At 40.2% G+C, this 20439-nt stretch overlaps 1 protein-coding gene across 12 annotated transcripts in view; it reads right to left on the bottom strand.

Annotated features, from left to right (window-relative positions):
- The window catches only part of IMMT (inner membrane mitochondrial protein), a 39955-nt gene that overhangs the window by 3127 nt on the left and 16389 nt on the right, over window positions 1-20439 (bottom strand). For 4 of the 12 annotated variants that reach the window (XM_024558519.3, XM_045193791.2, XM_045193792.2 and 1 more), the window contains 7 exons: window positions 16415-16551; window positions 11929-12032; window positions 10385-10520; window positions 9739-9868; window positions 6144-6158; window positions 4855-5078; window positions 107-238 (listed from right to left, as the gene is read on the bottom strand). In XM_024558519.3, the coding sequence (XP_024414287.1) occupies window positions 107-238; window positions 4855-5078; window positions 6144-6158; window positions 9739-9868; window positions 10385-10520; window positions 11929-12032; window positions 16415-16551 (878 nt within the window). Of the gene's footprint in view, window positions 1-106; window positions 239-4854; window positions 5079-6143; window positions 6159-9738; window positions 9869-10384; window positions 10521-11928; window positions 12033-16414; window positions 16552-20227; window positions 20332-20439 lie in introns of those variants that run through there. The other 8 variants (XM_024558515.3, XM_024558517.3, XM_024558518.3 and 5 more) reach the window with 4 other exon arrangements.

Raw genomic sequence — 20439 nt, 5'->3', positions numbered from 1 at the left:
GAGAGAATGACGTACAAAGCACGCTCAAAGGGAAGGAGGGACCACTTTGAATAGAAAGGGCAGAGGGAGGCTGAAGGGGAGTCAGTGCGTTACAACCGGTGCTCACCTGTTCAAACTCATGTTTCAGTTCCTGTTCCTGCGCCCGGAGGACATCTCGCAAGTGATCAGTGTGGGCAGCGGCCTGCCGGCGAAGCTGGGTTCTCATTTCATTCTCCATGGCATCTCTGACTTCCTCTACCTGTGCAACAGTCAGGATTAGTTCCCAGTTCTCCACCCGCGCTTTTGGAAAAAGAGAAAACTAGTAACGGTGGCGACAGCAGCCTCCACTGCTGCTCCCTAGGGGAACAGTCCCGATCCCCTAGGATGTGCCATGCACGCCATCACAGTTTTTACTTCTTCTTCTGACATGAATCAGAAAGTTGAACATTGAAAGGTGACTCAAACAAGGTCACGCAGTTGTGGCAAAAATCAGATTTCAAACGGTGGTCTCTGTGGCTCCAGAATTTGTGTTTCTTCCACATTACCACGCTGCCTCCCACACAGAGCAAACTCCGTCATTTCCCCAATCACTTCCTCTCCCTTGAGAATTAACGTGTTCCAGTCATGGGGAAAAACCACTACGGAGGCTTGGGATCAAATGCAGCTTCACCACAACCATCTGTGTGACCCCGGGGAAATTATTTATTTTCTCAGGTCTCCGTTTTCTCATCTGTGAATAATAAAGCCTACTGTGAAGAACTGTTAAGACAACTAATAGGTATCTGGCAGTTGCTAAACACCCTTTCTTTTAAACAAAGAAAACTGAAACTGTTTATTTTATATAAATTTAGATTCATCATGGGCCAAATAACCAAAACTATGAAAAGCCTTGCCTAACAATTACCCACGGATCATACTAAGAATTCTTTAACACCGATTACCTACAATTCATGAACTCGCCTATTCTCAGAAACAATGTAATTCGTAAGCAGATACAGTTTGTCAGCGCATGAATATTTATGACCTGTGAGCCCTGTGCCAGGCGGGAGCTGCTATATGCTTGGATGCGATAAGATAATAAACAAAATGGACATCTCGGACTGTGATACTTGTCTTTAAGAAAATAAGTAGGGCGTGATGACAGAAGGTGACACAGAGGCCCTACTTTAGACTGAAGTGGTAGAAATGGCCTTGCTGAGGTGAAAAGTGAGGGACCAGAACAATGTACCAGGCAGAGAAAAGACCCCCAAGGAAAAAGCTGTAGTCAAGGTACCCCGCCTCAGAACAAAACAAAACCAGGACCCCTGGTAAGCAAGGGAAGGAAGGGAAACCTGGTTCACTACGAACAGGAATAAGCTCAAGAGGCCTTTGGTATGGGTTAAAAATCTTGATTGTATGGTAAATGCAGTGGGCACTCTGGAGAATTTTCAGCAGCCTAGTGTCCAGTCTGAATGATTTATAAGGACCACTTGCCTGTGTGGATAAGATACAGAAAGATGAGTATGAAAACATGGAAACTGTTAAGATAATACTCCGGACTAAGGCAGTGGGAATGGAGAAAGAGAAGAGTGAACAGACTTGGGATTTACTTTGGATGCAGAACTGGTGGAATCTGTCACTGGCCTGGATGTGCAAGTTGATGGAGGAACAACTAAGAATGATTTCTTGCCTGAGGAACTGAGTAGATGGAGTTTTACTGTGAGAGAAACAAGCTGAGGGAAGAACGAAGAGACCAACTGGAGAAAATGAAGAAGTGTTTTGAGTTTGTTGAGTTGGAAACAACTACTGAAAATCTAGCTGGAGACATCTAGTCAGCGGCTACACAGGCAACTAGAAGCCAAGGCAGATGTCGGAGCTAGCAACATAAATATCTTAAGCGACAGGTAACACTTATACTTCTAAGCCACAGGAGCACTTGGAGACAGTTTAGATGGAGTTTAGGTTTCAGTGCATGCCAGTATTAGAGGCTGAGCAAAGGAGGCGGCCAAAGAGTGGCCAGCAAGGTGGGACAAAAGCCAGAAAAATGTGGTGGCCTGGTGAAAGAAGAAAGGAAGAATTTCAAGGTGAAGCAAGTGGTCAACTGTGCAGAGAGAGCATGAAAACAGGATGAGTAGTATAGTTCCCGAGTCAGCCTACAGACACCCATTTAACACGTGAGGTGCCCAGACAGAAGAGTAAAGAACAATTCCATCCACTCTTAAAAACACTGGCAGAGAAAAATATACTCAGAAACCAGCAGAGATTCCCTCAGTACTGCTTTGAGGGGCAACAGTTCCACCGGGAAAGGATAAACTAGACAATCCTGGATAGTAGTAGCTTCTTACTTTCCGACACATCTGCATCTGCTCAACATACAGTAACTTGATTCAATTAATCCCTCTCTAGAAGTTCTGACTAGAGCAAGGGCTAAAGCTACGTTTGAGAGGTGGGTGGCTATGACTTACATCTAGTATTTTAAAGTCAGTGACTGCTGATATTATCTCTAGAAGTGGATAATCAAGTTAGATTCACTTAAAAAAATACACATACACACATATTCCATGAGCTGCCAGATCAAAGATATCATCACACATCATGTAAGCTCTTGACAATTCCATTGTACATTAGTGAGAGAATGAGAGTAGGAAATGCAAACAATGTCTTTAGGGTTATTTTGCAAATAATTTTGCTCATGTGGCCTCCTGAAAGGGTGTTAGGAAGACCCAAAGGTCCCTGAGCCACATTTTGAAAATGGCTGTTGTAGACCAACCATGGTATTTCCATTTGCCCTCCTACTGACTATAGGAAACAGCAATATTATGCAACTGTGGAAAACGAGAACCAAACTTTGACTGGAGGGTTTCCTAAACAGTCTTTCTCAATCTTAAGTAAACTCATGTTTTTCCATATTTTAAAAAAGGTCGGAACCCAAGAACTAAGATGGCGGCGTAGGTAGACACACTGCGCCTCCTCGCACAACCAGAACTGACAGAAAATCGAACGGCAAGGGGGTCCGACACTAAGGAAATACAAAATAAACATTCGTCCAGACCGGTAGGAGGGGCGGAGACAGGCACTGGGGCAGAGAGGACTCGCGTGGCCGTGGCGGGACCGAGACTGGCGGAGTGTGGGACCAACGGGTCAGGCAGTCTGAGCACTAGCAGACCCTGCGGCCCCACACTGGCGCACAGATAAACCGAGAGGGCCGGTCTCGGAGTGGCGGAGAGCGGGGCAGGCTGAGCAGTGGGTAGCACCCCACAGCCCCACATTCGTGCATAGATAAACCGGGCGAACAGCGGGGAGCAAAGCAGACCTCACAACCCAGGGCTCCAGCTGGGGGGGGGGGTGGGGAATAAAGCCACAAACCTCTGATTGAAAACGCCCGTGGGGGTTGGGGCAGCAGCAGGAGAGACTCCCAGCCTCACAGGAGAGGTCGTTGGAGAGACCCACAGGGGCCTGGGGCGTGCGCAGGCCCACCCACTCGGGAACCAGCACCAGAGGGGCCCAATTTGATTGTGGGTAGCGGAGTGAAAGATTGGAGTCTGGTGGAGAGTGGAGCGGGCGCCATTGCTCCCTCTTGGCCCCTCCCCCACGGCCCCTCCCCCACGTACAGCGCAGTGACCGGCGTTACCCTGCCCCAGAAACACCTAAGGCTCCACCCCTTAAAGTAACAGACACGCAAGACAAAAAAAAAAAAAAAATGGCCCAAATGACAGAACACTTCAAAGCTCCAGAAAAAATACAACTAAGCGAGGAAGAGATAGCCAACCTATCGGATGCACAGTTCAAAACACTGGTTATCAAGATGCTCACAGAATTGGTTGAATCTATTCGAAAACCAGATGAAAAAATGGAGCCTATGCTAAGAGAAACAAAGGAAAATGTACAGGGAACCAATAGTGATGAGAAGGAAACTGGGATTCAAATCAAGGGTGTGGACCAGAAGGAAGAAAGAAACATCCAACCAGAAAAGAATGAAGAAACAAGAACTCGGAAAAATGAGGAGAGGCTTAGGAACCTCCAGGACATCTTGAAACGTTCCAACATCCAAATTATAGGGGTACCAGAAGGAGAAGAGGAAGAACAAAAAATTGAAAACTTATTTGAACAAATAATGAAGGAGAACTTCCCTAATCTGGCAAAGGAAATAGACTTACAGGAAGTCCAGGAAGCTCAGAGAGTCCCAAAGAAGCTGGACCCAAGGAGGAACACACCAAGGCACATCATCATTACATTACCCAAGATTAAACGCAAGGACCCACATCCAAGATTACTGTATCCAGCAAAGCTATCATTTAGAATGGAAGGGAAGATAAAGTGCTTCTCAGATAAGGTCAAGTTAAAGAAGTTCATCATCACCAAGCCCTTATTATATGAAATGTTAAAGGGAGTTACCTAAGAAAAAGAAGATCAAAAAAAGGAACAGTAAAAATGACAGCAAACTCACAGTTATTAACGGCCACACATAAAACAAAAACAAGAGCAAACTAGGCAAACAACTAGAACAGGAACAGAACCATAGAGATGGAGATCACATGGAGGGTTGTCAATGGGGGAGTGGGAGGGGGAAAGAGGGGGAAAGGTACAGAGAATAAGTAGCATAGATGATAGGTGGAAAATAGACAGGGAGAGGGTAAGAATAGTGTAGGAAATGTAGAAGCCAAAGAACTTATAAGTATGACCCATGGACATGAACTATAGGGGGGAATGTGGGAGGGAGGTGGTGGGCAGGATGGAGTGGAGTGGGGGGGTGGGAATGGGACAACTGTAATAGCATAATCAATAAATATATAAAAAAATTTTTAAACACAACTAAAAATAATAATAATAATAATAATTTAAAAAAAAAGGTTGGATTCACTTCAAGTGCTAGGCAGTCATACTGATATCTTCTACCTTTCTGTCCTGTTCAGCCTCTATCTCACTCCTGTGACGTTCTAACGCTTTTGCCACTGCAGAGTCAAAGGCCCGCTTTTCTTCCAGCTTTTGTTTTTCCAAGGCTAGTGCAATGTGCTGCTTCTCTTTGGCTTTCTGTTCCGCCAGCTCTCGGTTCAGCTGGTCAATGCGTCGATGCGCGTGAGCAACCAGGGAGTTCAGATCATCGGTAGACAGCTTGTCAGCTAAACAGAAAACCACATTAAAATGTTAATTAATTCACCAAAACTATACATCTACAAGGTACCTTGTTTCAATTGATTACAAAATTTAACTATAATAGCTATAAAGAAAAGCAAAGAGTAGCTAACGTTTGAAAAGAGACTTAGATTCTCCAGGGCGATCAGAAACTCAGCTCATGGCCAACAACTAGGGTGTTTTCAATCCCAAGTGAAGTCATTTCACTAGGCTTTCAAGTACATCATCAGTTCTTTGCCAGGAACCCAAATCAGTACTTCTAATCTGAATTATAAACTTGCTTAACAACTCACTGTAATTTTGCCTGTAAAGACAAAGCTTTCATATACAATCACTTCTACATTAACTATTAGTCATAACAGGCATCCAAGTAAAGATTCTTTTCTGCTAAAACTCAAACTCAAACTCAGGCTCTTCTCTAATAAGAGTTTGGATGCCTTCATTCTAAAACAGATGGTGTTACCCAGGGTAGTGAGTGATGTGCAACCAGACCTACCCATCAGAATCACTCATGGAGTTTATAAAATACTCACGCCCAAAGATTCTAATTAGGCTTAAATTAGAATCTCCCTACCCCCTGCCCAATTTCGCACTCCAGAGCGTTCTAATATATTACCCTAGCTTAAGAATTATGGCTGTAAAAGCAAAATACAGAAAGCATACACTGCACAAATTTTTTTTTTTTCATTTCAGTTGTGGTTTTAGCTTTCTTGAAATAATACAGCATGATATGCCGAAAATGTTGTTTATTTTCTTCCATCTTCAATATTAAAATGACTACACAAAAAGTCACCAATTCTGATGAGTTTTTTTTAACTGCACACTGATATGACAGCTGTCACAGTCCAATGTAACAAAATGGTTTCAAATGAAGTTAAAGACAACTACGTGCTACTACAGCCATCTTATGGAAGAAAACCAAATAAACTTTTTGACCAACCCAGTGTTATTTAGATGATTTCGTTTAAGAATCATAGGCAAAACAAAAAGACTTCAGTCTTGTAAGACTCAAAACAAATGCCTTTAAACATGAAAGACACATAATTACTCACCTAGATCAGAAACAGCTACAAAAGAAAAGAAACACAGCTTTAAAAAAAGAATATACATATTTAAGTTATTAGTCATTAATAATTAAGCAGAAATATCCAAAAGAAAACAAGGAATGAGAAATCAGTAGAAAAAGCATATTAAAAAAATTTTTTTTAATTTCTATTTATTGATTTTTAGATGGTGGTGAGGGAGAGAAACATCAATTTGTTGTTCCACTTATTTATACATTCATTAGTTGATTTTTTAAAATATATTTTATTCATTATGCTATTACAGTTGTCCCATTTCCCCCCTTCACTCCACTCCATCCTGCCCACCCCCTCCCTCCCACATTCCCCCCCTATAGTTCATGTCCATGGGTCATACTTGTAAGTTCTTTGGCTTCTACATTTCCTACACTATTCTTACCCTCCCCCTGTCTATTTTCTACCTACCACTTATGCTACTTATTCTCTGTACCTTCCCCCCGCCCCCACTCCCCTGTTGATAACCCTCCATGTGATCTACATTTCTGTGATTCTGTTCCTGTTCTAGTTGTTTACTTAGTTTGCTTTCGTTTTTGTTTTAGATGTGATTGTTATTAACCTTGAGTTTGCTGTCATTTTACTGTTCCTATTTTTTATCTTCTTTTTCTTAGATAAATCCCTTTAACATTTCATATAATAAGGGCTTAGTGATGCTGAACTCCTTTAACTTGACCATATCTGGGAAGCACTTTATCTGCCCTTCCATTCCAAATGAAAGCTTTGCTGGATAGAGCAATCTCAGATGTAGGAGCTTGCCTTTCATGACTTGGAATACTTCTTGCCAGCCCCTTCTTGCCTGTAAGGTCTCTTTTGGGAAATCAGCTTTATCAGCTTTTACAGTCCAATGGGAACTCCTTTGTAGGTAACTGTGTCCTTTTCTCTTGCTGCTTCTAAGATTCTCTCCTTCTCTTTCATCTTGGGTAATGTAATGATGATGTGCCTTGGTGTGTTCCTCCTTGGGTCCAGCTTCTTTGGGGCTCTCTGAGCTTCCTGGACTTCCTGGAAGTCTATTTCCTTTGCCAGATTAGGGAAGTTCTCCTTCATTATTTGTTCAAATAAATTGTCAATATTTTGCTCTTCCTCTTCTCCTTCTGGTAACCCTATAATTAGGATGTTGGAACGTTTAAAGATGTCCTGGAGGTTCCTAAGCCTCTCATTTTTCCAAATTCTTGTTTCTTCATTCTTTTCTGGTTGGATGTTTCTTTCTTCCTTCTGGTCCACACCATTGATTTGAGTCCCAGTTTCCTTCGCATCACTATTGGTTCCCTGTACATTTTCCTTTGTTTCACTTAGCATAGCCTTCATTTTTTCATCTAATCTGTGACCAAATTCAACCAATTCTGTGAGCATCTTGATTACCAGTGTTTTGAACTGTGCATCTGATAGGTTGGCTATCTCTTCGTTGCTTAGTTGTATTTTTTTCTTGAGCTTTGAAGTGTTCTTTCATTTGTGCCATTTTTTTTGTCCTGGTGTGCCTGTTACATAAAGGGGCGGAGCCTTAGGTGTTCACCGGGGCAGGGTAACACTGGTTGCTGTGCTGTGACGCTGTACATGGGGGAGGGGCCGAGAGGGAGCAATGGCTCTTGCACCACTCTCTGCCAGATTTCAGTCACTCCCTCTGCTACCCACAATCAAACTGGGCCCCTCTGGTGCTAATTCCCGGGTGGGTGGGCTTGTGTACACTCTAGGCCCCTGTGGGTCTCTCCAATGAACTGTCCTATGAGGCTGGGAGTTTCTCCTGCTGCTGCCTCAACCCCCACAGGTGTTTTCAATCAGAGCTTTGAGGCTTTATTTCCCCCTCGCTGGAGCCCTGGGTTGCACGGTCCGTCACCCAGTCCACCAGCTGCTGCCTCGCCGGCCAGCTACAGCCTGGCCTGCCCCACTCCTCAATCTGCCACCTTGCTGGTTCGCCAGCCGCCACCTTGCCACGAGCCCTCTCCGTCCCGGCTGCCCATCTCCGCCCCTCCTACTGGTCTGGATGAATGTTTCTTCTTCATCTCCTTGGTTGTCGGACTTCCATACAGTTCGATTTTCTGTCAGTTCTGGTTGTTTTTTGTTTTTAAATTGTTGTTGTCCTTCTCTTGGTTATGCAGGGAGACACAGTGTGTCTACCTATGCCTCCATCTTGGCCACAAGTCATTAGTTGGTTCTTATATGTATCCTGACTAGGGATCAAATCCATAACTTTGGCATACTGGGATGATGCTCTAACCAACTGAGCTACCCAGTCAGGGTTTGAAAAGCATATTTTAATATTGGGAAGCAAAATAATAGCTTATTTCCTAACATTTTAAAAGACTATAAAACAATATAAATCAAGGTAAATTCTAACGTTTTAGAAAATAAGTCACCGACATCAAAAGTTTTCATTTCCAGGCACTCTATTTTTGCTAAAGCAATCAACTTAGTTTTTCCATAGAAACTATAATTCTCATTTACATCCTCTATTTGCATTAGTTTATAAAGTATTTCACTAAGACACAGTCCTGACTCTGTTCTAAGTATCAGGCTTCTTCTAGCATTTCAAATAATTAAGAAATTAATCTTTCTTCTTTGGAAATCTGAAAACGGTGAACTCACATTAAATTTGGGTTTAACCCTTACAAATTAAACTAAGAAGTGTGACCACCTGATTGCATGGCAAGGAAGAGAAAAACAACATTCTAAATAGCCTGGATGACATCCCACCACACTCACAGCACCACCGTGTGAACACCTGACAGGAGAGGAGAACCACAGCCTGTCTCCTGCCTCTCAGTGTAAGCATCTCAACATCCTGGGCACGGCCCTTAGAACCTAAATGTTCAAAGACAGGTATTTTCATCCAAAACTGCGCTTAATTTCAACCACTTAATGTGGTACTCGACTAGAAATCTGTCCCACTGTTGAAGGAAAAACTAACAAAGATGGACAAGGTGAGAAATAATGTGTCAGTCTTAACACGGCACATAAATAGGCTATACTAGTCTGTAAGCAATAAAGGGAACGTCCCCTGGGAATACTCACACTTTACGACTTGCACCCGATTCTCCCATCCTGGCAACAGGATGACTGCTAATGACACCCCCTCGCTTCCCCACAGTGGCACTTACCATCTATTCATCATGTTTTACTTATGCATACATCCTTATGCATACATCACAGACCAGTAAGGGGTGTCTTAAATAATTCATTATGAACATTTTTATTAAAGGACTAAAGCTTTTGAATAATTTTACATATATATAATATTCTAATAGAATCAAGGTTATAATGTTCCTCTCACTCACTTGGATACCAAAAAAACAAAAACAAAAAACATTTTGTTCTGAGTGGCAGAGGCCATAACCATGGATTATGGAATCAAACCCTGACTGGAACTTGCGTAAACTATGGCTAAAACCAGGAGAGTACCGTCACGGGTCTGTTATCTGCCATAGCCATCACTGAAACGAAATGTTGCGTACCCTAAATAAGACGCATGCCGGAGAGGTTTGGACTAGGTGAAAGGAGCTGAAGCAAGTTTAGATTAGTCGATTAGTTGTTAAAAAATGAGAAAGAAAAGAGCCAACATTTCGGTTGTACTTACTCATCCCCTTCCACCCTGGTGAGACTTCTGGAGTAATGCTGTCCAGTTCTCGCTTAAAGTCATCCCGGGCTTGGACCACCAGCTCGTGGTACTGAGACACCACCTTAGCCTCAGACTGAGCTGCTTCAACCTGAGCAAATACAAGGGGTGTGTGGTTAAAGCTTACAAAAGTACCACACATGTTCCAAGAAAACAGAAGTCATATTCCTTTATTTATTTATGTTTGGTTGGGAATATATAACAAACATGAGAAAAACTAAAGCTCAGAAAAAGGAACATAAGCCTTGCCTTTGTTTCCTTCTAACACTGTGCAAACACCACCGTCAAGCCCTCTCCCGGCCTACGGTGCCCGCGCCCATACAGATCACAGGTGCAGACGGAAGATCTGCTACAAAATAAAACTTCTCTTAAGTGGGCATAATCATGACCAAAAATGTTAACTATTATAACAAGTATCAACAATATTCAGCAATCCACTTGGTATCCAACTCAAGTTTTTAAAATTTGTAACAACTAAAATTTTTTGCAGGGGAAAAGGGAGAGAGATGGTAGGAATTTATTATTTTCTTGAATTCTTAAAATCCTCTGGCTAAAGGATTATATTTAGAAGTAAAAAAAATACTTGTAAACGACCTAGAAAACACACCTTTTGAACCACATTATCCAGGTCAACGATCATGTTGTGAAGCTTCCCCTCTGCAGCAGTAACATGAGATTTGGCCCCAGCAACCTCTTTTTTCTTTGAATTTTCAATTACACTTTTCATCTTCTCTAACTCTTCTCTGAAAACCAATAAACAAAACAAAGATTGAGTGTCACTCCTTGTCAATTTTATTAGAGTTTAAAGTTAATACAACATACAATTCTTTAAAGTTTGTGAAAAAATAAAACTTGAGAGAAATTACTCCATGCTTGTTCACAGTCGTATGCAGAGAACCCATCCCTGTCAACAACTGGAAAACGCCGCGGTCAAAGCGGCTTTCCCAGGGGGAACCAGAGAAGTGGCATGTGTACAGGAAAAGACACAGGCTTCAAAACCAGGTAAGCTTGGATTCAGCCTCTCCTTTGCTGCACACACATGTATTAACAGGGATTAGAGGCAATTCCTAAGAAGTACCTGACACAGTGCCTGCCACACAAAGAACATTCAATAAATGGCAGCTTTTGGAAGGCGTAGGCTGTCGCCAATGAGAGCGTAAAGACAAACTCAAGGAAAGAGACCAAAGAGCTCACTGAGCAAGTCGCTGGGTATCGGGGAGCCCTAACCACTGTGTTTCACAGGTCAGATGGACCGTGGTCTTCCCACCACCAAACATAGACTCAGTACCCTGACTCATGGTCTGGAGTGATGTGAGCATAATGTCTGAAATCTCCTAAAAGATATGCTGACATTAGAAGGCTTTCCTTTCTCTACCAATAATAAATATCTTAAGGAAGACAGCAAAACTGTGAATGACATATGATGATTCCATTATGTTGATGAGAACCTTTGGTTTGCATGCTTCGTCCTACTTCCGGCCAATTTCTAGAAATCAAGGTCAAGGTGACATAAAACTAACCCGTTGTACTATATATGACTACTTTGTTAAAGCAAAGAGACTGTGAGATACTCTCTAAAGAAGGGGTGTCAAACTCATTTTCACCAGGGGCCACATCAGCCTTGCTTTGCCTTCAAAGGGCTGAAATAATTTTAGGGCTGTATAAATGTAAAAGATTGTGTTTCTGTGTGTATGAGCATTTTTGTTACTACTCCTTAACAGTTAAGGAGTTGAAATTACATTCGGCCCTTTGAAGGCAACTGCGAGGCTGATGTGGCTCCTGATGAAAATGAGTTTGACACCCCTGCTCTAAATTTAACTACTCAAAACCATCCAAGAAAAATCTTGAAATTATGGCAGAAGCTCAGTAAATCTGTAGAGACTCATCACCTAAGCAATAATCTAAAGAAAACTGCTTTTTATACATCTCTAATATAGGTTTCTGTCAAATTTATTCTGGCCTAATATCCCCTTCCTTCTTTCCTGTTTTAAACCTTGGTGTTCCCAATACCAATGCAAATCTAGAACGGGTAATGAGGGAGGAAAGGGTTTCTCTCCTTCCTCTTTCTATACAGACAATACAAAGAAAACCCAGCCCAAAGAAAGCCACCCAGGAGGCCCTAATTACTTGTTAAAGTCCATGAGTAATTACTTGGCTTTGAGAAGGGCATCGGCAGCCTCATCTACTGCCTTTCTGCGTTCCTTCAATGCACCTTCCACTGTGCGCCACTGAGCTGCCTTCTTCTCACCTGCAACCTAAACAAAACGTTTTAATTACCAGATTTATTGGGGTGGTCACTTAGTAAGTTATATGTAAATGTCTAATCAGCACGTTGTACACCTGAAACTAATACAGTATTGTATGTCAACTGTAATTGAAAAATAAGTTAATTTTTAAAAAATAAAAGGAGCCAATCCCATTAGTACCAACCCCCCCCAAAAAAAAACTGAATTACATAAACAAACAACTGCTATTACTGTCACAGGACAGGCAAACAGGACCAAATGCAGGAATAAGTGACATTACACTCAAAGGTAAAAAGTTACATACAATGATTATCCAGGGTAGAAACTCAACCCCAGGTTCATGGTGAGCTCAAAGACTCCACGAACCACCACCATCAATTACTCTTCCCCGCACACAAACTGCAAAAGATCGTGTTTCAGTGTGTGTGAGCATTTTTGTTACATTCTAAGAAGAAAATGAGGCAGAAAAAGTTAATGAGAATATGAATTATGTTTGTCGATTAAATCATTCTTCAATGAAGCATTAGTACTTAAATTTTTCTTAACTGGTAGGTCTGCCTGCCAAAACCATAGTTTAAGGATAAGTACAAAGTTTACACATCTGAAGGGGCCTTCCTCCTCCAAAACATTAGTCTAAAGTATGACATTCTGTAATCTGTAGAGAGAAAATCAACTAATGTAATAATGTCAACCCTCCCAAGATGAATCTTATAGAATGTGAATTATATACATAGATAAATAAAATGTATATATAAATAAAAGTTTCCTTGAAAATTCCTTAGGCAGGCCCAACATGGTTTTGCTCCAGCTTCTGAACTGCTACTCCTTCAGCTGAGCAGAGGAAACACATGGCTCACATTTAGGAAACACATGGTACCACCCCCACCCCACCCCCGCCTCCTCCATACACTATAATCACACTCGGTGCAGCGAGACGCTCACAGCACGAGCGAGGCAAGAACCCAGATCACTGAAGGCACAGATGAGCCCAGCTCCCATCCCCAGCGCATTCTGCGTCATATACACAATAAGTGGAATGTTATTTGGAACTGTCTGGACTACTTTAAATATTTTAAAATTAACTATTAACTATTTTAAATGTTTCTTCCTCTCTTTCCTTTTCCCAAGTGCATACAGTTTAAAGTGAACGTGTTCCGTGTAGATATGAAGCAAAACTACTTTATGGCTTATCTGGAAAGCACACTGTGCTAGGACCCTGGAGATGAACAGGAACAAACTGAATTCTCAGAGAACAAAATACTTTTATCTAGGAAAAAAACAACTGAATTGGTTCAATAATTACATTTCAAATTGCCCAAAGAGGACCACTGCAGGGGCTGCTGCACACCCAGAACATGACTGTCATCTCAGTAAGGTGTCCTGGGCCACGGATGCCCAACTTGCATCTTCCCAAGCTAGAAATACACGTAGTCCTGCCTCTGCAGTCCCAGGCCCACTGCTTTGGGAGCGGGGCTCAGCAAAAGTAACGCCTCTGCCTTTGGTCATTCAAAACCAATTCTCCACATTATGTTCCCACTGACAGCTAGCACGGTCTCCATTTTAAAGGTTCATCTATGTCAACAAAAAGTTTAAAGGACCAAATCCCTTAACCTTGCCACTGGACGACTGTGGCAGTCTGGGTAGCTTCTCGGAATACCAGTTTTAAATGCTTAGCATGAAACGACAAGATTACTACAAAGGGACCCAGTTGTTGTAAAAAAAAATATATATATTATTTTTTAAATGTTGCAAAACAGAAACCAGGATCCAGTGGTAGGACTAGTAAAAAACTTAATTTAGAAGTAGTGATGAACATAAGTGATATTTCAAGAGATCTGCAAGTACTATAATTTGATTTGAAAATACCCATGCTTTCTACTGGCGACAAAGTTACAGATGGTGTTAACACTGCTGTGGTTTGTTACGGATATTCATAACTGAAGAAAAAGGTTTTGAGACCAGAGAAAATAAAGATGTTTTCCATCTAAGTTCAACAAACTCATGAAGTCTACCCACAGTACTCAACTTCAGGTTTAAGAATCCCAGCTTTTACAGAAAATATTCGGTACATTTCTTCTATCTTTGTATCTTACTTTTCTGTTTTTACGTTTCACATAAATTGTTGCAAAGTGACAAAGCAAATCAATTTTACGGTGTGAATAATGAAGTTGCTGTTTCAGTGAATTGCCACCTTATTCACTTTGCAAAATAAAATACACCAAGAAAGGACACTGGTTTGGGCCGTATCTGTATCTCGTCAGGTGTAACATTTTCCAAGGCTTTAGAGTATGCCTAGTATTGGCCTTGGCCGGGAGCTCAGTTGGCTAGAATGCCATCCCAACACACCAAGGTTTGATCCCCCTGCCTGGGCAGGTACAAGCATCAACCAATGAGTGCATAAATAAGTAGAACAACAAATTGATGTTTCTCTCCCTCTCTCTCTAAAATCACCAGTTTAAAAAACATGATCATTTAAAAAAAAAGAAGAAAAACCTGTTATCGTAGGAAGAGAACTCTTTATAACTACCCCAGAAGACTCATAAATCATGTAAGTGTTAATGACATATCTGGGAGCCAAAATGTGTCTCCCTCTGTTGAATGTATCCTACATACAGAGGGCCAAGAACAAGCTGCGCTGTAAAACAGACAACAATTCCTCCACGATCAAACCAACTCCAACTGTTTCCAAACACTGCCTTGATAAAGTAATTCAGTTACTATAGCGTCCAAGTGCACCCGTAGCTTCTTTTACTAGAAGAAACAGAAGCTGGAATCCATTAACATTTTGAAACTTTTGTTCATACATTTTTCTGACTATTTTATAATACCAGCTTAATACTCCCTAATCTAGTTAACTGCTCATGTAAGGTATTCTTTAGTGGGAAAACCTTGATTTCAACAGATGTCATACTGTCTAATCCACATGCACCACGTATTATGAGCTCACTGGTAAGAGAGAATAGCCTCTTATGCAGCCTTCCACCAAAGTAGTACCACGGATATTTAAAGCTTCTAATCAGTGTCCTTCTGAAAGATATTGGTCCATCTGGGTTTGCACCCAAATTCCTGATACCATGCAACTTCGAGCCTTCCCGCACCTGTACAACCAGCATATTAAATATTCTCTGTGTGGTTACCACTTTCCTGACTGAACTCTGACTGAAATTTAAATTTTCTCTTCTTGGACTTTCAATAAAACAGAATTTTCCTTAAGTTTTCAAAGGTGGTAGTTTCTGGCTATTTGTATCAAAAATCTAATTTAGAGCTCTTTTGTGATGTATGTACATATGACTAAAATAATGTGAAGTGTGTTTAAATTCTTAAAACACCATAGTTATGGTGAAAAAGTAACTTTATTGATCATGCCTGATCTCCTGATCCATGAGTTTTATAACTTATGTATTTTACTCTTTAAATGACTTGGTATTGCCTTGGCCGGGTGGCTCAGTTGGATAATGTGTCATTCCATACACCGAAAGATTGTGGGTTTGATTCCTGGTTAGGGCACATATGATATTCTTATCAATGTTTCTGTCTCTCTCTCCCTTCCTCTCTGTAAAACATATCCTCGGTGAGGTTTAAAAAAATATTATAAAATTAAAAAAAATATGACTTCGTATCGAGATACATTTCTATATACTAAATAACTGAATGTAATTATTAAGGAAACTTACTGAGTCCCAGCATTACGTTTTAAAATCAATATAATTAGTTTATCCTTTAAAGTACTCAATTAAGGTAAATAATCAGCATAAGCATGTAAAATAGGTGGTGTTTTAGGGTACATGGGATCTCCCTGTATTTATTACTTCTTAGAACTACATGTTAATCTAAAAGTATCTCAAAATAAAAGTTCATTTTTATGCCCTGGCTGGTGTGGCTCAGTGGATTGAGTGCTGGCCTGCAAACCAACAGGTTGCTGGTTTGATTCCCTGTCAGAGCACATGCCTGGTACGGGCCTGGTCCCCAGGTGGGGGTGTGTGAGAGGCAACCAATGGATGTTTCTCTTGTACATCAATGTTTCTCTCCCTCTCTTTCTCCCTGCCTTCCCGTCTCTAAAAATAAACAAATTAAAAATAAATAAAATCTTTTCAAAAAGTTTATTTTTAAAAAATGGTGATTTTAAAGCAAAAACACAGAAAGCAAACAACATATTCAAGCCCTATTAAGATATGAATTAAATCTGAACTAATTCTTGTACCATATCATTGTTGTGATATAAAACAAAACACCATATAAAAATTCATCTAAAAGAACACAAAGGTTTTTCTTGTTGCTCTTTTTTAAAACAATTACTTTAGATTATCTTCACTTAGTGAGAGAAAGCCCATGCTAGGAATAAGAAACCAGTGTCTTTAGTACTACAATTCTCATCACATTCTTTGGCTCACCTCGGAGTTGTCCATGGCTGCTTTCAGTATGTTGGAGTGGGCATTGATAGCCTGGACTGCAGCGTTCTGGGCCGCAATGGCCTGCTGAGTGATGTGGGCAGTTTGGCTCAGGGCATCTTCTAAGCTCTTGGCTAAGGCTAAATTAAAGAGAACAGTTAAAAAAAAAATAGATTCCCCCCCGCAAATTACTTTCTTTTAAACTTTCACTCTGCTCCTACAGAGGTTTCCACTGCATTTTCCCCAAACCGTTAAAGCAACAAAAAACATACAGATTTAGAGGATGAAAGTTTCATTTAAAAGTATGATAAAATAGTAGTAATTATTGAATCTGGATGACAGATCTATTGTTTTTATTCTTAGGTATACCTAAATTTTTTCAAAATAAAAGTGTTCTGGGTTTTTTTTAGGGTAAAAATATCTTTAAAAAGATGCGCATTTATTTCAAATGGGAAGAACAAGGTTTAGGTCACTATAGCCCCTTTTACCTATTACAAGCTAGCATTGCTCATCGTAAGTAACAATCACACAGATCCACAGGAAAAGAGGTACCCATTTTCATCTCCTCAGGAGGAAGGCACACTCATAGTAAACTATAGCACCAAGATATAAGATGATAACACACGGACAAGAGAAAAAAAAGATAAGCACGAAAACATGCAAACAAACAAAAAAAAGAAAAGGTAGCTTGGGAATGCACAGTGTTTTTCCACAAAGAACTCAAGAAATAGCAGACACTAGTATTCAAGATCACATTGTTATGCCTCTTCAGGAATCAAAAAAAAAAGGTTTTTTTAAATAAGCAAGGACTGATTTTAGATATAATACTAAATTGGAAAAGTGGTCATTTGAAGAAAAAAGGTCAGTGGGAATACAAATTTATCAGGTAGCAGATGACCAAAAAAAGAAGAAAAAAAAAAAGGAAAATATCTGTGGCATGCGAGACAAAAAACAAAAGGTGATTTTCAACAAAAGCAGCAACAAGACAAATGGAACCTGATGAACCACACACAGTACCTCTGCAACACAGATAAAAGAAGGCTAATACTGGAGAAAATACCAAGACATCAATGTGAGACTGAAGCGTAACTGAACGCACAGAGAAAGAGAGGCTATGAATGAACATGCACCAATGAATGGTGGGACATTCACGCACAAAATAATAATAAACCACTTCACACAGGCCCACAGACCAGCAGATCAGGCCCTGGCTCAAAGCACTCTTCAGAGTTCTACTCGCTCTGTGTGTGTGTGTGTGTTTCATACTGAGTTGTATGAGTTCCATATGCACTTTAGACATTAAACCCCACATCAGATATAGTGTGCAAATATTGTCTCTCGTTCCATAGGTTGCCTTTTCATTTCATTGACTGTTTCTTCTGCTGTGCAGAAGTTTTCTTAGTTTGATGTAGTCCAACTTGTTGATTTTTTGTACTTTGATTCTTGGTAAAATTTTCACACACATATTTTTAAATTAAAATTTGAGAGAAAACTAAAAAGTGACAGACAGATCCTGAAAATTTTCACTGTGCCCAAAATGAAAGATAAAAACCACTAGACAAAGAAAAAAGGAACATGACGAAACAGCAGACATTGCCATCTTAAATTTATGACTTACTTCAAGGCGTCCATGTGATAAAAGGAGAAAGGTGAAAAATAAAAAAAATATATAAATTAAAAAGTGATCCTGATTTGTAGTAAAGAATTCAGAAAAAATTAAAGAGTGGAAAAACAGAACTATTTCACTTATTTACAGTAGTCATTTATTAAACATTCAAAAAAAGCCAAAAATAATAATAATCCAAGTAGCCAAATTAATATCCCACACCTATGCTCCTTCTGTCCCTTCTACTCTTCACACAATTCTAACAAACTTGCCTCCAGCACTTAGAAGGGAAACAGGAACCACTCAAGGCAGAATGACAAACAGAAATAGGGATAAGGAGAGACAACCAGAACAAAACAAAACTATAATGAATTTAAAATAAATACCTCCTTGGTCTAGCAAAAAGCAACATGCCCACTACCTCCAGAGACATCAATATACGGCAGCACAGTACAACAAATTATGTTCCATGTGCCTTGTTTAAGACAGGAAAATACATTTTTACACATCTAATATCTTTTTAAAAAGCATCAGCAAACTTAAAATTGGAACATAAAAAGAAAAATGCCTCAGCTGGAAACCAGAAACGTGTGAAACCCCCACCCCCACCAACGTCAGGTAACAGGACTCCCTCAGTGAGAGTTCAGAGGCTGGGCAGCAACCACAGTGTGAGCCACTCTGACCTGCACAAATAAATGTATGAGTTTAACAAGGCCATGTAATTTAACACCGGAAAAACAAAGAATCCAATGAAAAAATAGGCAGAAGACTTGAATAGACATTTCTCCAAAGGGGACATGCATATGGTCAATAGACATATGAAAAGATGCTCAAAATTAATAATCATCAGAGATGAAAATTAAAACCACAATGAGATACCACCTCACAACTGTCAGAATGGCCACCATCAGTACATCAACAAACAAGTATTGGCTAGAACGTAGAGAACATGAAACCCTTGTGCAGTGTTGGTGGGAATGCAAAATGGTACAGCCACTGTGGAAAACAGTAGGGAGGTTCTTCAAAAAATTGAAAATAGAACTACCTTATGACCCAGCAATTCCACTTCTGGGGTATGATGTTAAGAAATCCAAAACACTAATTCAAAAAGATATATGCATCCCTATGTTCACTGCAGCTTTATTTACAAGAGCCAAGATAGAGAAGCAACCTAAATGTCCATCAACAGATGAGTGCATAAAGAAGCAGCAGTATATATATGTAATGAAATATTACTCAACCATAAAAAACAGTGAAATCTCACCATCTGTGACAGCATGGATAGACCTAGAGGGTATTATACTAAGTGAAGTAAGTCAGACAGAGAACGACAAATACAGTATAATTCCACTTAAATGTGAAATCTAAAATAAAAAAAATTACAAATAAACCAAACAGAAACAAAAGAAGCAACTGATGGTTGCCAGATGGGACAGGGGTTAGAGGCTGAGTGAAAAAGGTGAAGGGATTAAGAAGTACAAATTGGGCCCTGGCTGGGTAGCTCAGTTGGTTAGAGCATCAGCCCAATATGCCAAGGTTGCCAGTTTGATCCATGGTCAGGGCACATACAAAAATCAACCAACAGATACATAAATAAGTGGAAGAATAAATCAATCTCTTTCTCTCTCCCCTCCACTTCCCCAACTCTCTCTTTCTACAATCAATCAAAAAAAAAAGAAGATGAAGAACAAAACTCACTGTTACAGAATAGGCATGGGGATGTAAAGTACAGCTTCAGCAATATAGTCAACAGTTTTGCCATAAGTATGTATGGTGCTTCGGGGGTACTAGATTTATCGGGGCAACCACTTAGTAAATTATAGAAATGTCTAACCACTATGCTGTACACTTGAAACTGTACTTTGAATGTCAACTATAATTTAAAAAAGAAAAAAAGAGACTCAGGTATATTGCAAACAATTTCTATTCACCAGAGTATGAAGAGCCTTTAGCACTAACCATAATAAAAACAAATGAAGAAAGTATCTGTATTATATGACATTTTCACCACTGTACACTAAGAATAGCCCTTGCCACCTGTGTTAAAGAAGTTGAGATGGAAAGAACACAAATGATGAAATAAAGATGAATCGAGCAATGCCACTAAAGGAACAAAAGCAACCACAAGTAGCTGATAGATGAGAAGCTTATGCTGATGGATGAAGACAGTAACTAACAGGATGACACAGAGTGCTAAGAAGCCTTCTGGTTTACATACACTCAAGCTTAACTTGTTCTTGCTTTTCTTGTTGTGCAAGGCGAGCTGCAACTTCTTCGGGTGGTCGCTCCCTTACAGAAGCTGAGGATGCTTCCTCTTGCAGCAAAAGTAAAGAGGAAATCAAATTTCAGCACAGAATTTCAACAGCTCACTGTGATATAAAAATACCATGGTTTGTACTTGCCAGCTACATCAACTGAGAGC

Source organism: Desmodus rotundus, chromosome 5 (genome assembly GCF_022682495.2).
Source record: "Desmodus rotundus isolate HL8 chromosome 5, HLdesRot8A.1, whole genome shotgun sequence".
NCBI lineage: Eukaryota > Metazoa > Chordata > Mammalia > Chiroptera > Phyllostomidae > Desmodus > Desmodus rotundus.
This window is presented reverse-complemented; position numbering and strand designations above follow the sequence as displayed.